Source organism: Phalacrocorax carbo, chromosome 7, assembly GCF_963921805.1.
Source record: "Phalacrocorax carbo chromosome 7, bPhaCar2.1, whole genome shotgun sequence".
Lineage (NCBI taxonomy): Eukaryota > Metazoa > Chordata > Aves > Suliformes > Phalacrocoracidae > Phalacrocorax > Phalacrocorax carbo.
In genome coordinates this window covers 39,135,792-39,150,732 of record NC_087519.1, presented here as the reverse complement: position 1 = coordinate 39,150,732, position 14,941 = coordinate 39,135,792, and the positions used below count along the sequence as shown (strand labels likewise).

At 50.3% G+C, this 14,941-nt stretch overlaps 1 protein-coding gene across 3 annotated transcripts in view; it reads right to left on the bottom strand.

Annotated features, from left to right (window-relative positions):
• The window catches only part of CCDC50 (coiled-coil domain containing 50), a 44,670-nt gene extending 31,986 nt beyond the window's left edge, over window positions 1-12,684 (bottom strand). The window contains exon 1 of one of the 3 annotated variants that reach the window (XM_064457594.1): window positions 12,472-12,684. In XM_064457594.1, coding sequence (XP_064313664.1) covers window positions 12,472-12,520 — 49 coding nt within the window. In that variant the 5' untranslated portion in view covers window positions 12,521-12,684. Of the gene's footprint in view, window positions 1-10,251; window positions 10,310-12,471 lie in introns of those variants that run through there. The other 2 variants (XM_064457595.1, XM_064457593.1) reach the window with 2 other exon arrangements.
• Window positions 12,685-14,941: the final 2,257 nt, after the last annotated feature.

The window sequence follows — 14,941 nt, the reverse complement described above, 5'->3', positions numbered from 1 at the left end:
GTATTTCTAACACCAAACTGCTTCAAAGTGAGTGAGGTAACCACAACAGAGGTGCAAAGGCAGCCTTAGATGTTGCTAGCGATACTTAGGTGTGTGACAAAGAGGCAGGTAACGTCCAGGAACATGCAGCATGAGTGCGCGTTGTCTCTGCAAGACACCAAACCCCACTGGCTTCTCAAGCAAGGCTTACAGCAGAACACCCCCACACACACACACACACAAACACTTCTGCCTGAAGTCTTAGACCATGCTTTGACATCTGCTGAAGGGCCCAAGGGCTCCCCTTGGCTCACATGGCCTCTATGCTGTGCTCTTGGACATCAGCCAGTTCAGTGACCCAGGGATCACACATGCGTGCTCCAAGCATTTCCTTTTGGGTCTCGAAAACCATCTCTTGCTCCCCACCCCCTCCACTCCCAAGACTTTCCCATCAACATCATGTGCTGGATAATTCACAAAATAAACTAGAAGGTGTGAGTCATGCTTAGTTTAGAGCATCTGCAGATTTTGAATCCTGAACTGAAGGACAGGAGGGAGAGGAAAGACAAAAGTGACACAGGAAAAAATGGTTTTATCAGCTAAAAATCACTTTTTAGGGCCTACAGAGCTGACAAATTAATTGGCAAGCAGCAAGTGCAGCCTGTTACAAGCCAACAGTCTCAGGAAGGTGCTGAGTTATGAAGACCCCTGCAGATTAGAAAACAAGCTGGGACCTCATAGAAACTCTTACCAGCAGGGACTGGCCAGGCCATGCCAAGCCAGGTAAGCCTTCCAAAATTTGCAGATCGTTTCCTTGAAACAAAGCCAACACGACTAAGCAGCCACCCAACCGGAGGTGAGAGGCTACCCAGAGGGTCGCTTCCAGAGGAAATTTGCAACTGGGACATTTCCTTCTCACTCCCAGCAAAGCTGCTCTGCAAGATACATGGCCTGACCTCAGAATTTCTCATTTCCATCCTGCCTCTCCCATTGCACCAGGAGATTCCCGAGCTCCTGCTACCACATATGGGTGCCAATGGAGGCTGGCCAGGACACATATCAGCTGCTGCAGCTGCAGTTAAACAGGCGGCATTCCTAGAACCTTGTTCACCAGGTACTGTCAGTGCCAAGGACATCAGAAAACTTGCACAAGAAGGCAGCTCCCAGGTGGAGGGCAGGGCTGGGCAGCCTGGGGACAGGAATGATTTCTGCTTAGCCAGAGCATCGCACGTAGCTGGGAGCTACAAGACATCACAAGGAGACTGGGCTGCCCCCCGGGGAAACCAACTGAGGGGTCTCAGCTTAATTCTTAAAACCATAAACATGCCAAGTAAAAAAGTATTGCCACAGAACCATGGGGTTTTTTACTGGCAGTCTTGCCCAGGAAGCTAAGAACAGCTTGGGGTTTGGGAAGGAGGTTATCCTCTCTGCTCTGAGCTAACGCCTTGAGGTCAAGGCCATGAAAGGTTTGTGCTCTGTCTGCATCATTCTCCAGCAATAAGCTCTTACCTGCCCAACAATGCTTTAAAAAGGAAGACTATTTATATTTTGGAACCAAATCCTCAGAACATGAGTCTATTTTTTAACCTATCTTGAAATAGAGATCAGCAGCATTCACAAAATACCTTCTCTGAGGCTACTAACTTGGCATTCTAACTTCTGTAGAAGTTAGAATGTACAGCCTGCAAACTGTACTGTAGAGCAGTCCTCAAGCTGAGAAAGCATCTGCTGAACACCCCAAAGCAGAAGGTGATGTGCTTGCATAGTACAAGCAGGAAGCTAGAGATACCCAAGATCACAAAAAACTAGCACCACAAAGGATCTCAAAAGATCATCCTATAGTATGCCCCAGCCACAAAATTTGATCAAATTTATCATTCTGCCTTTATTACAGAAGGCTGCCATCTTTTTCATCATCAGACAATTGCACCCTACATCACTTCATTTGCAATCTTTCTGAATAGGAGCAACTTGTCTTATCCCCCAAGCTTAAAACAGAACCCAGAGATCAAGAATGTTAAAGACCATGTCTTTGACTTCCAGAAGAAAAAGACGAGTTGAAGCACTTGAAGCTTGAAAATGGCTTTGAACCTTAAGGAGTACTGACGCCCATGCTTTGAAAATTCAGCCTTTTCAGCCAGGTGCAGGTGCATCCCCACTGACTGAGTCACAAGAACTTTCCAAAACGCCCGAGTCCCACAGCCAACATTGCTGCCACAGCTGCTGCCTCCTATTCCAGAAGCGTCAGTGCACTGAGGGGCTGAATACATACAGTATTTTCCCACTTTAAACAAGAAAGCAGATATATAAGCTATGATAATTCAGTATCTGTGAGCCATTACCTGCCAGGCTTAGAACATTTATCTCCATAGCTCCTTCCTGAGTGCCCCAGTGTCCATCAGCCTGTACAGGACTGCCTAGACCCAAAAGCTCACTGGTGAGCTCAGCCATTGCACTGCGGACCCATCAGTAACACACAGGTGGATGGGTATAAGCCTCAAGGTAGATATACTGGTCAAGGATGGCTTGCATAGTTTGACACCACAAGCCAAGTAGTAGACCCCAGGCAGCCAAACACACTTCACTGACAATATCTGAGGCATAACTGGGTCTGTAAGCAGAGGAAGTTAATCTTAACCATCAATGAGAACAAAAGTTGCTTCTGTAGTTGTCCTCCCCAGCATCTGACACAGCTTCAGTCGACTCAGCTAACACCACATGTGTAAAATGAACAATCAACAATAAAGACGGGGAGAAGTTTTCCTAGCAGTCAACTTTCACTACTGCCTCCCAACCATGGATCACACATAGCAAAATAAACACTGCCTCCAACAGCTGTGTTTTGCCCTCACCTTGCCCAAGGGCAAACCACCACACATGTCAGTGGAGAGCAGGGCAGGAGTTACCTTCACCAGGAGAGGTCAAAACCCCTGGCTCCAAGTTGTCCCTGTGAGCACTACTGTAGCTGCAAAACATGCCTTCAGCAGTGTCCCATGGATCATATGACACTGCCCTTTCCTGGAGGCATTTTTCTTCTGCAGACAGGATGTCATGGCAGTTTTAGTTTTAAACACAACACCACTAACTTAAATCAGTGGGGTGGGGGGGAGAGTGAAAAATAGTCACCTTTCGTGCACAACTCAAAACAGCCACCCACTCAGGAAACTGCTCAGGCATGGAGCTTGTATCTCAAGAGATTTGCACTATATATGCTCCCTTCCTCCAAGATTCATCTCAACAGCGATCATCCTATTTTGCTTTGATCTGTTTATTTCAGCTTTCATTTCAGCATTTTAGGCAATTTTATACTGCACAAAACTCTTGGAAGGACACGCTGAGTTTCCCAGATAGGCAGAAATTCTGTTCTTGGCTAAATGCAAGCATAAATCTCTTGCTCAGTTCAGTAGTTTCTCTGCAGGGCAGGTCCACTTTGTGGTTCAGTGTGCCTTACAGGAACCGTGGCACCCTGGATCTTGGATGCTTCACTAGCATTTCTAAGCTCTCAGTTTCAGGCTGTGGTGAATAAGCTCACACAGCAGCTCCAGAGAGGCAGGCAGGCAGCTGGGAGCAGAGATAATTCGAAGTGTCAGCTCTCCCAGGCTTCTCCTCCAGCTTAATCCTAAAAGATAATGTAGTGAAATACAAGGGGCACAGGATTCAGAAAAGGAGATCTCAATGCCCTTGTGGTCCAAGTTCATGTGTTGACTCAGTTTGGTGACTGTTCATGCAGGGCTGACTTCTGAAAGCCCAACACCCACACAGAAGGCGCCAGGTACCAAAAAAAGTTCTAGTTCCTCTCAAAACCCCATGGTGTGGTTTTAAATCACAGGGACACAGCGTCGTTCAGAGGAACAAGCATCTCTGGAGAGCACAAGCAGAAGAAAGAGTCCCTCAGAGGTACCACTTTCTCTTCAGCCTTTGGGTGACTAGAGCCAAGCCTGAGATAGCTCCAAGGCTTGTAGCTAAATCAGAACTGCAGCTGGAGTGCACAGGAGAACAAGCCCCATTTTACTGATCCAGATCAGATACCAAGAGAAGCAAAGCTCCAGCAGGATAGGCATCAGGGCAGCTTCCCAGGCTTGCTTGGAAACCTGGCCAGCTGCTGCAGTTGAAGCTGGAGGTGTCTGAACTGATCCTGCAATCGGCTTCAGTTCTTGCACAGGTTCCTACCAGCTTCCCCTTTCTTAGAGAGGCAGCTGCTAAGCTGCGAGGACTCCTGTCTGCCACCTGTTCCGCTTCTGCCAGCACTACAAATCTGCTCCACAACAACAACTTTTCTCCATCTAACCAACCAAGGATGCTCTGCCTTGTTTCAAAACCCCTCTTTGCTCCACCAGCTCCTCACAGGTATTCTCTCTACCCCCTCACTTCCAGCATTAAAGTTCTCCAGGTTTATTAGTCAGCTCTGGAGAACACAAAGTACCAAAGCTGGCCCCAGATCAGTCAAAGCTTCACATCCATCTACAAGAGTTATGAATCAGTAAATTTGCAGCACTAACAATACACATCCCCCTTCCTATCACAGCATTGTGCTGGCACGCTGCCCTTAGAGCAACTACAGATTTAACACAGTGGCATAAGGGGGGAAGAGTAAGACCCTCGCCCTGGGGCCTGATGGGCAGAGAGGCAGAGGTCCCAGTGCCAACCTGGAGCATTGTGGCATCTCTGCCCACAGCTCAGGTGCATTGCAAAGCACAAGGAAGAAGCAGGCTGGCAGCCTTTTAAATGCCTCTTCTCTGAGAGCACAAAATGAGCTCCAAGTCAGGCAGAAGTAAAATTTTTGCTTTGGGACCTAAATCACCTTTCAGTGATATTGTATACTCACAGCATTTTAAAAAAAAAAAAGGAAAAATTTAAGAAAAAGGACCTAACAAGTTGACCTGTTACATGGCCAGAGCTGATGCTCTGGGCAATGTCAGCTGCTTGGAGTACCAGGTAACTGAGCATTGTAATCGAGCTGGAGGCAAATCTGCCTTTTCCACCTTGTATCAGGGATGTGAAGAATGCGGGCAGGGTGGTGCAGACCTAGCCAAGGACCCAGCCCCTCCAGTGCTGCAAATAAGGTCAGGAAAGCCCAGCCTCTTCCCAACACCAACTTCCTTCGGAAACCTGGCGCCGACCGAATCGCCGGCAGGAGCGCACAGCTCTGAACAGCAGCACTCTCTGCGTGCCACAGAACAGCCAACACCCTGGTGGCTTGGAAAGCTCCCAGATCTTTCCCTGCTGTCCTCCATTGCTCCACACCGGCCCCCAGCACCACAGCCAAAGGCACCAGGAGGCACTGGTGAATTTAGGACATAAATCCTCCCATCCCACCAGCCTGCACCCCAGCAATAAAGCTAGCTTCAGAACCGAGGGAGAAAAAATTTCTCCCCACCAGGATCCCATAAGCAATGTTAGCCATATCGTAACAGAAAGCTGTCTGAGCTGATAAGATCAGGTGCTTTTGCAATGCAAAGCTGTTCTGCTAGTAGAGAGGAAGCAGCTTTCCATCGTCGGCAAAGACTGCTCTGAGCCAGGCCAGCGCTTCCCCAGCCCGTGTGCCAGCTCAGGTGAGACAGTTCCTCCAAAGGGAACATTCCCTGCAGGGGCACGTTTCAGCCTCTTGTCCTGTCTGGCTGTAAAGGGCCAAAGCTATATGCACCATGCGTTTTGGAGAGGTTTCTGCAGAAAGAGAAAAAACAAACCCAAAAAACCCCAAACACACACACACCCCAAAACCCCCACGCTTCTCACTGCCAGGAAATATTCCTGTTTGCATGAACTTCCTTCCTCCCTCTTGTCCCATTACTTCTCCGATCAGCCACCCTGTCAGTGTCCTTAAAGTACCTGCACGTCTCTCACTGCCTTCAAATAATTGCACATTTATGTCCTCTTCCCCTTTGTCATCACTTACCAAATACCACATATTGAGCCCACATTTCCTCTTAAGCCAATTCCTTCAGCCACCGAGTCCTGGTTCTGCAGAAGGGCTAGGAAAAGAACAAACCATACCCATACACACACAGGAACTCCAAGTTTTACCTCATGCAGCTTTTTACACCTCCTTTGAAAAAGGGAAGTGAAGAAGAGCAACTCACTTGCAAACCCACTTCGACTTTCTGTCCTGAACAGCACTCACCACAGGCAGGGCTGTCAAGAGTGACCAGACCAAACCCCTACCAACCCAGGTCTGAGTCAAAAAGATATCACTATTTTTCTTTGGCTGACAGAGCATCATGGCAGTGGCACCATGGGTTAGCGTGCAATTAAAATAATCATCACTTGATCTTCCAGAGCCTGACACAAAATCCTTGGGCAGGGGCAGAAGGGCTGTGCCGGGCTTCTGAGCAGACTTTCATCCACACCTTTCTCCCCAGGAAAAGTAACGCTTCTGGCAAGCTTAATTCACAAGGTGCCCCGGGTTACAAGGTAGAGTTTATGAGCATCCAGGCATAACCAGTCCCCTTTGTGCAATGCAAGGCTGATAACAGCCCTGCCTTGCATCTCTTATACGTACAGTGTGATACTGCTCTCTCCTGCTCTCTTTCCACTCCTGCTAGAAGTCTCTCCCAGATGCCATACGGTGCCAAGGCCATATAGCACTCAATAACCTATGTGGTATCTTTTCATGTACTGAGAAGGAAAATAGTGGGAAGGCTCCAAATCCTATTTTTAAAAAGGAAGTATAAATTAAGTGTCAGGGGACTTCCACAAGGTCCCATCATATGTCCCATGGAAAAGCCAGCACTGTAAGGTGACCATGGAGCATCCCTGACACACAGCAGCCTCCGGGGAGACAGCAGCCCTGCTCTCCTGGTGGAAATGCCCAGCAAATGCCTTTGCTCCCACCACCAGCAGCAGAACAGCAAATACCTTTATCACCCTTTGGAGGAAGACAAAAGGACAAGCCAGCAGCAAGTGCCACACCAGAAACTGCACCTAAGCGTCTCGAGTTTTAAGGCAGTCTTACCAACAGACCAGCCTCCTTCCTCAGTCCTTCAGCCTTCAAACCAGCACCACACAGAGGAGCAGCAGCAAGTGAGTGGATGCCAGCCAGCTGGGGACACTCTGGGAAGGGGATGAGGAAGTAGGGAGGGACCACATTGCTTCATCCTATAAATCACCACACGTTCATGTGAACTGGATGGCTCTGAGCAAGAAAAAGAAAGCTTATTCCTGCAAAACAGAGAATTTTCACACAGCCCCAAGGCACATCCCACTGCTTCTCCAAGCGAGGTTTTCCTTGTGCCCAGAGAGAGCACAGCTGGCCTCTCCTGCTCCTCAAGGCAGCCATCTCCAACTCCTGCCTGGCACACGTGCACTCTGACGTTGCTCACAGCCACAGGAAATTAAAGATTAAACAGAGGCCCGTGATCACAGCAAACACAATGCCATCTGCAACACACTGCTCAGCTGGGATCATTACTCTGAGAGCAGCAACAGGTGATGGCCCATGTCCCAGTATAACAAATGGGGGAAGGCCCTTCTACCCCCCCCCCCCCACCCCACATCCCCAGAAATCAGTGAAAAAGAGGGCAAAACCTGTGCCCCCTCTTATCCCAGTCCAAAAACTTGTCAGCAACTAAGGAAGCATCTCTGCAGAAGGCATCAATGTGAGTCTGGAAGTCCCACTCTGCCAAAGACTGCTTTTTGAGCAATCTTTTTGCCTTGGTACAACCTCCACGGCAGCTCGCAGAGGATAAGTGCTAAGGACTTAAGAGATGGGAGGAGGCAGACCTGCTTGCTGAGTTGCATTTTGGAGCCAAGAGCATGAAATATGCTAATCCTGCCCATCTCCTCTGCCAAGCACTGCAGACCCAGAACAACTGAATGCATAATAAAACTTTCACCCAGCTTTAACCAGAAGTGAAATGAGTACCACAGCCTCAGCTACTGAATTCATGCATGCTGGAAAAACAGACCTCCTATTACTCAGAAGAGCTGGACACGAACCAGTGACCTAGAAAGAAAAGCCTGCATCTATGACCCATCACTCTCCACCTCCTCCTTGCCCTCAAGCAATCCAGCATGCAAGTTTTCAGAGCCCTTTTTGGAGGAAGTCATGAAGCAGAAAACCATGACATGACACTGCACAACATGCTGCAAGGAAACATCTCAGCTGGAGCCAAAGGGCATGGGGCAGGTGGCTTCACAGTGACCTGGCTGATCCTCAGCTGCTCTCAAAATTGTTGCCCTGATTATACTAATCCAGTTAAAGGCCAACCCTTCCTTCACACGAGTACAGCTGTCACCTCATCCTTCAACACCAGCCCCCTGAAAATTCCCAAAGCAGAATCCCTCCTCACCAGACACCATGCCAGCCATCAACACTTTCTGAACCCACTTCCACCTTTGACAGTCATGAAGTTTCTCTTGTCCACTGTCGTGTTGCCGAGCACACACAGACACCAAAAGCCCCGATATAAGCCAGTAACATCAGTTGGTTCCATGGGAGCCTGAGACACTGCACCTCGGAGCCGACACCCTTCTCCGGTCACTTGGAAAATCAGCAGCCAGGCAGTTTTATTGCAGAGGTCTCAGCAAAGGTCATGTTAAGCTGCAGAGGTCAGGGGAAAGGTGCTGTGGTTGAGAGGAAGACTGATGCTTACAGCAAACTTTTATTCAACTTATGTTAAGGCAAAAGAGAGCCAGCCAGGCTGCCTGCCCCAGAGAACACCTTGCCAAGACGGAAAAATAGAGATTCAAGCCATTCCTGTTTCCTTGAGGCCGCTCTCAGAGGTGTATCTTTTCCTATCGCGTTTGGGAAATTGGCCTCTCTGGCAGCAGACTACAACTTGCATCATTTGAACGTGCAGCTCAGGAGCTTCATAAACTCAAATCAGATGCTTAATGAAGAGCAGAAACCATAGTGCGAGCATTGTTGCTGTGTCTCCCCAAGCATGGGTGGCACAATCAGCCTTTGTCAAGGCTGGAGCTCAAGGGACAGCAGTGTCACAGGGTTGGTTCTAATGACTGGCACAGATGTACTGCCCTTATACTTCTTTATAGTACTACTAAAAATAAAATTAAATAAAAACACTTAGGCCACTGCAATATTCCACAGTTCTAGAGAGCCATACATTGCTGGGGAAGAGTTCAGGGTCCCTCTTTTTCTCCTCCACCGCTTCCTTTTCTCTCCCCACAGAGGGTTCAAACTGGCAGGAATATCAGGAGCCCCCGACAACAAAGCCCATACTTGGGTTCTACCTGGCACTGCTAACAGCTGATGGCTCTCAGAGAGCGTGCACTGGATGAGGGACTGAGCCTTAGCAGACGGGCATCCCCTTTGCAAAGCTACTGCCACAGACCTCAGCCCTTTGGCAAAGGCGACAAAGGCAGCAACAGCAGACAGGACCACAGGTACATCCTCCAGGGAGAGGTAAGGTCTGCACAGCTCCAAAATACCACCCAGGGAACACCCCCCATGCAGCTCTGCATGCAGGCAGGGGTGCCTCCCAGGTCCAAGAGACAATACACAGTGCTTTGAGATGGCGTGGGGAGCTACACCGAAGAGCTCATTTAAAACAGGCAGCCAAGGAGAGGGTGTAGCCCTTCCTAATTTTAGCTGCTAGTAATGCATCAGACCACAAGAGATGAGAGACAGAGATCAAGCAGAGCCTAAGCCAGTTTCTTATATTTGCTTTAGAAGTAACTAATTAAAATAATATTTCCAGGATGCTTTTGCCCCCAGAAGGCTCACAAATGAGACCTCTAGTAAAAAAGATCTACACGCAGAGCTGAGCAGTCCCCTGGGGTGGGTCAAAAGAACACACAGCAAAAGCTGCTCTGTGAAAAGAGAAAATGTCACAGACACTTGAGAGGCAAATAGAAATACAGGCAGAGAAACTCTGCCCACAGATTGCAACTAACACCAAAACCTTCAGTAAATAACTTACAAGAGCTTTACTGACCACAGCGGTCAAAACATCTACTTCACTGCCCATGGAAAAATGGCTCTGTAACATCAGCCTGCGGCACCAAGGTCTAGTTTATACTAGAAAAGGAGTGTTTTGAGGGTGTATTTTACACCAGTAAACCCCTGCCCATAAAATAAACTGTCCTGGCTGAAGCAGCTTTCACCAGCAGAACGCCCCCCTAAATCAGGCCTACAGCCAATACAAACGCTATTAAAGATTAAAAAAAAAGAAAGTAAACACAAGAAGCAAGGCTTCCTGCAGCACCTAGCTACAGTTATCAGATTTTTCACTGCCATCACTGCACTGAAATGACCTCATTTGTAGAAGAGACCACACCAGAAGAGGACAACGATGCTGACTCGCTACCCGCTACCTGCGGCCAGGGAGAACCTCGACATCACACGTCCCCTCCCAAAGCAGAGGTGGTAAAGAACCATAATAATGTTCTTCACTGTTAATGAATGACTAAGCTGACCTTTACCCAAAACGAAGAATGTTTTTCCAGAAGGATCAACAGTGATTTCTGTATCAGGAACAATAAATATTTCCCTAGGTATGGAAGGCAAATAATTTCTTGCCTTGGTTGGCATTACCATCGACCACGAAAAGAATTAATCCAAAGCATAGCTTGGTTTCAACACTTTCCACAATAAAAACTAAATGATGTCACTAAACTAAAAGCGTGAAACGTGCCTGAGGCTTTGCGGAACATGGCTCAGGCCTCATCTACTTTGCACGTCGGAGCTGCTCTGGGACACTACTTTAATCCAACTGCTATCAGGTAACAACAGACTGTCACACCAGGACACTCCTGCAACTTAATCTACGCTAACCATAGGTGCAAATCTACCAAGGACTGGTTGAGCTACACTGCAACCCTGTAAACATACTTTCATTCAGCATGTAAGCGACCTTAACTCAGTCCAGTTTGTTAACTCCAAAAATTAATCAAGGTAAATCAAATCAAGGCTACTTAAATTCTGAACAAGAGTGTCTACACAGGGATTCAATTCACTTTAAAGAACCTACTAGAAAAGTTAATTGGATTGATTTTCTTGAGTAACCATGTGTGGACAGATGCTAAGGACGAGGTCTTGGCCATGCTAAAATGACCGATAACAATTTTGCTAATGACTTAATAGGACCAACATTAGCCCCTAAAACTTCAGCACATGGATATTACTTTTCTACCAGTAGCGATAAGAAGCAAAGCATTAAAAGATGACAAGAGGCCAAAAGGAACCTCCAGCTCCCTACACAGACAGACACTTTCTACTCTACTTCTGAATCATCCAATGCACGTTTGCTATTTTGCAAGAACTGATTTTTAAAAACAGAAAAAGAAACTGCCAGTGGCAAGGAAAACAAGTTTAAGGAATTTTGGTTGTATTTAGTTTCCATTACTACAGCATAAATCTAAAATAACTTGATTTTGACAGAGCTTCTACAGATTTATATCACTGTCAGAAAGAACAGGCTCCACTTCGTACAAAGATTTTTAAACCCGAAGCAGCTCCAGGGGACCTTTAATTAAGCTTAAAGGCACAGATGTGAAGCAGATACTCTCCTAACAGGGAAGCCGAGGCCAATCTGGCCCGTGGAGGGGTCCGTGCCCCGAGCACGGGCTCAGCTGGCAGGCACAGGCAGCCGCTGCAGCTGGACACCCCAAAAGCGAGCGGGGCCGCTTACAGCCCACCCTTCCCCTGCACTCTTGGGGTGCACAGTGGGGTTTGCAGGGTGGAAGAGGCCGCTCGGTGCTCCAAAGCTCAACGAAGGGTAAAGTATTCACAAAAACCCCGTAGACCCAAGTACTTTTAACTGGGACCTCAACATCGCCGGTCCCCCTCAAATCACCGAATCTGTGGATATTCACAGTTCCGCTCCCATTTTCCAGTGCCCTGAGCGGAGCCTCCAAACCCAGCCGAGCCATAACCGCCAGGAACACGGTGGCACGCCGGTACGCCGTAGGGTCTCCGGGCTAACTCCCCGCACGGCTTACCTCCCGTGGGAGCGGGAGCGCGGCCCGCCGGGCTCGCAGCCCTCCCACCCGGCCCGGCCCGGCGGGGCAGCGGGAGCGGAGCGGGAGCGGCGGCCTCGGCGCAGACAAAGGGCTGCCGCCGCTCCCCGCCGCCCCCCGGGAGAAGCGGCGCTTCCCCGCCGCACAGCCCTGGGCCGGGCGGGAGGGCGGCCGCCGCTGCCCCCCAGCTGGCACCGCTTTCCTTCCCCGCCGGCCCGCCCTGCCCTGCCCTGCCCTGCCCTCCCCTCCCTCCGACCCGCCGAACGCGGCGCACGGAAAAGCGGGACGGATCCCGCAAACCCCGAAGGGCCCCACGCAGCCCGCGCGTCCGTGTCGCGACCGGAGCACGGAGCCACCCCCCACCGCACCCCCCGCCCCGGCTCCACGGGGAGCGCCGCAAACCGTCCCCGCGGCCGGAAAAAATTAAAATAATAATTTTTCAAAAAAAAAAAAACCTAAAACAAGACAATAGAGTTTTTCCCCTTCCCTCCCCCCATAGCCCCCGAAGCGCCCCCCCCCGGCTCCCCCCGCCCGGGGCCGGGCTCCGCGCCCACCCCCCCCGCGGGTGACCCCTACCTTCTTTGACTCCGGGCAGCTTGGAGTGGTCGATGCCGATGCCGGCCATGGCGGGCGGGTGGCTGTGCCCGCCGGGGCCCCGGGGGGTCGCCCGTCGCCCCTCGCCCCCCGGTGAGGGCAGAGCCGCGGCGCCGCCCGCGCCCCGCGCCACAAAGTTGCCAGCGGATGGAGACGGCGCGCCCGGCCGTACGGCGCGGGAGAGGGGACAGAAAGCGGCGGGGCGGGGCGGGGCGGGGCCGCTCGCCGCCCCTCGGCCCGGGGGGGTGGGCGGGGGGACGCGGTCGTTTCACCCTCCCTTTCTCCGGCGGCTCTCGAGTCGGAGTTCAGCGGGACGGGCAGCGTCCGAGCGAGTTTAATTATCGTTAATTTTACTATTTAATTTTTTGGGGGGGGGTGGGAGTGGGGGGGCTGGAGATCCCCTACTACCACCGGCGCGGCTTTTCCCGCGGCGCTTTCCCGTGCCGGACCCGGGTGCTTCCGCTCCCGACCCAGCGCTCGGCTGTGGCAAACGCCAGCACGCCCAGGACGATGCTCAAGGCAACGGCTCGGCGGTTCCGCCGGCGCCGCCCGCCCTCCGCGGGGCAGCGAGCGGCGTGCGGCGGGTCCGGCTGCTGGGCCTGGGACCCGCCGGGAGGGCGAGAGGCGCCTGGCCCCGAGCGCCCTGCGGGGCCTCTGAGCCCCAGTAGGGCGCTGCCGCGTACGGCTTAGGGGCAGCCCTCAGCAGAGCCCAGCGGGGATGGGGAGGACTTCCAGCTGCGGTCCACCTTTGTTTCCCAACAGCGAAGAAACAACACAAGATGATGTCCTCTGGGAAAAGGGGAGGAGATAAAAGGAAGAGGATTTGGGACTTAGGGACGTCTGAGCTCCTCCGGGCTGTGCTCAGCACAGTCGCTCATGTAGACCGTTCAGTGTTTTCATCACAAATAAGCATGTATCTCAGCAGTACGCAAGAAGCAGATGAAATCAACATCACCACATTTGAAATGAGTGGCTCCCAGCTTCCGTTGTACCGTCCCACGGCCCCTGTGCCACTGGCGGGTGTGGGGGAGCAGGGCTGAGGGGGAGGCTGAGCCCGCCCCCCGCTCACACTCTCCGACAGGCTCCAGGGAGCTCTGTGCCCTGGGTAACTGGGACAGAAGCTCAGAGGGAGACATAGTGGGATGTGAGCTCTCAGAAGAAATAGCAAAGTGAACGATAATCTCAGTTTTATTAAAAAGTGAAAACATTAAAGAAACTGATTGTGGGGGGAAAAAAAAATTGATTTCCAGAGGGTTAGCCATGTGCTACTCCAGAATTTTCCAGTTGTTTTCTGAAAGTCAGGAACTGTCTGTCCTTAGTTCTGTCCCTTTCAAATGATGCTTCATCATCCCCGAAGCAGGTATGCATGGACTGTGTTTTTAATCTGACTGCCTTTACCTTTCCTTCAACCACTCAGCCCTCTCCACAGAAAAAGTCACTGAATTATCTGTATTTACAATCCTTCCTCACATGCACCTAGCACACCTCTTGTGTGCTAACACATGCTGAGAGCTGATGAGCCTTCTGCCTAGAAGGCCATTGTGCCCTTTTACTGAGAGGTGAGTGGTGCACAGGATGACCCCCACCACTCAGGTACTCCGCATATTCATACAGATGGGGATTAGTCACAGGGTCTTGTCCCTCCAAGGGGCAGCTCACGCAGATTATCTTCCATGACAGTCCCAGCTCCTCCCTCTAATCCCCCTGCCATTCACACAAGTGGTACAACTGGACTGCTCACAGATAGTCCTGGTAGTTACAGCCAGGTCCATGCTGAGGAAGGGTCTGAAGTCTGTTCCCAGTTTCTCCTAAACTTGGGTTTTCCTGAAGTCAGTATATTCCTCTGGACATCCTTCACCCTTTACTAATCAAGCTTTTTGATTGCCAAATAAGCATTTATTATTGGACAAAAGTGAGGACAAAAGAAGAGGCCAAGCAACCAGGAAGGTACAGAAGTGGCACAAAAGGTACCATTCTGACTTTCCAAAACCGGAATATAGTTTTCTCCTGCACTTCTCCTCAGTATAAGGTATAAACCTGATCTAACTGAAGATGTCCCTGCTCACTGCAGGAGGTTTGGACTAGGTGGCCTCCAAAGGTCCCTTCCAACCCAAACCATTCTATGCGTCTATGAAGATACAAAGCAGCAGAAGTTGAAAGCCTGAACCATTCACATTTACACAGTAGCTTTAACGTGACGGAGTCAACTTCACAACACAACTTTTAATCTGTCCATCCCAGTGATCCTGCATTTTACTCCATGCACGCAGCTTTTTGCTCCAGTCTTCAGTAATGCATTTGTATCATATTACATTGGCTAGATCCAAAGCGAGCAATAAAAATTAGTCATAATCTGCACTGTATTCAAGAGATACCATGTTGGACTGATGTGTCTTTGGCTGCTGTTAAAGGAGAACTATGTGCCTGGCTATCTGTAGCTTCACTAAAGCAA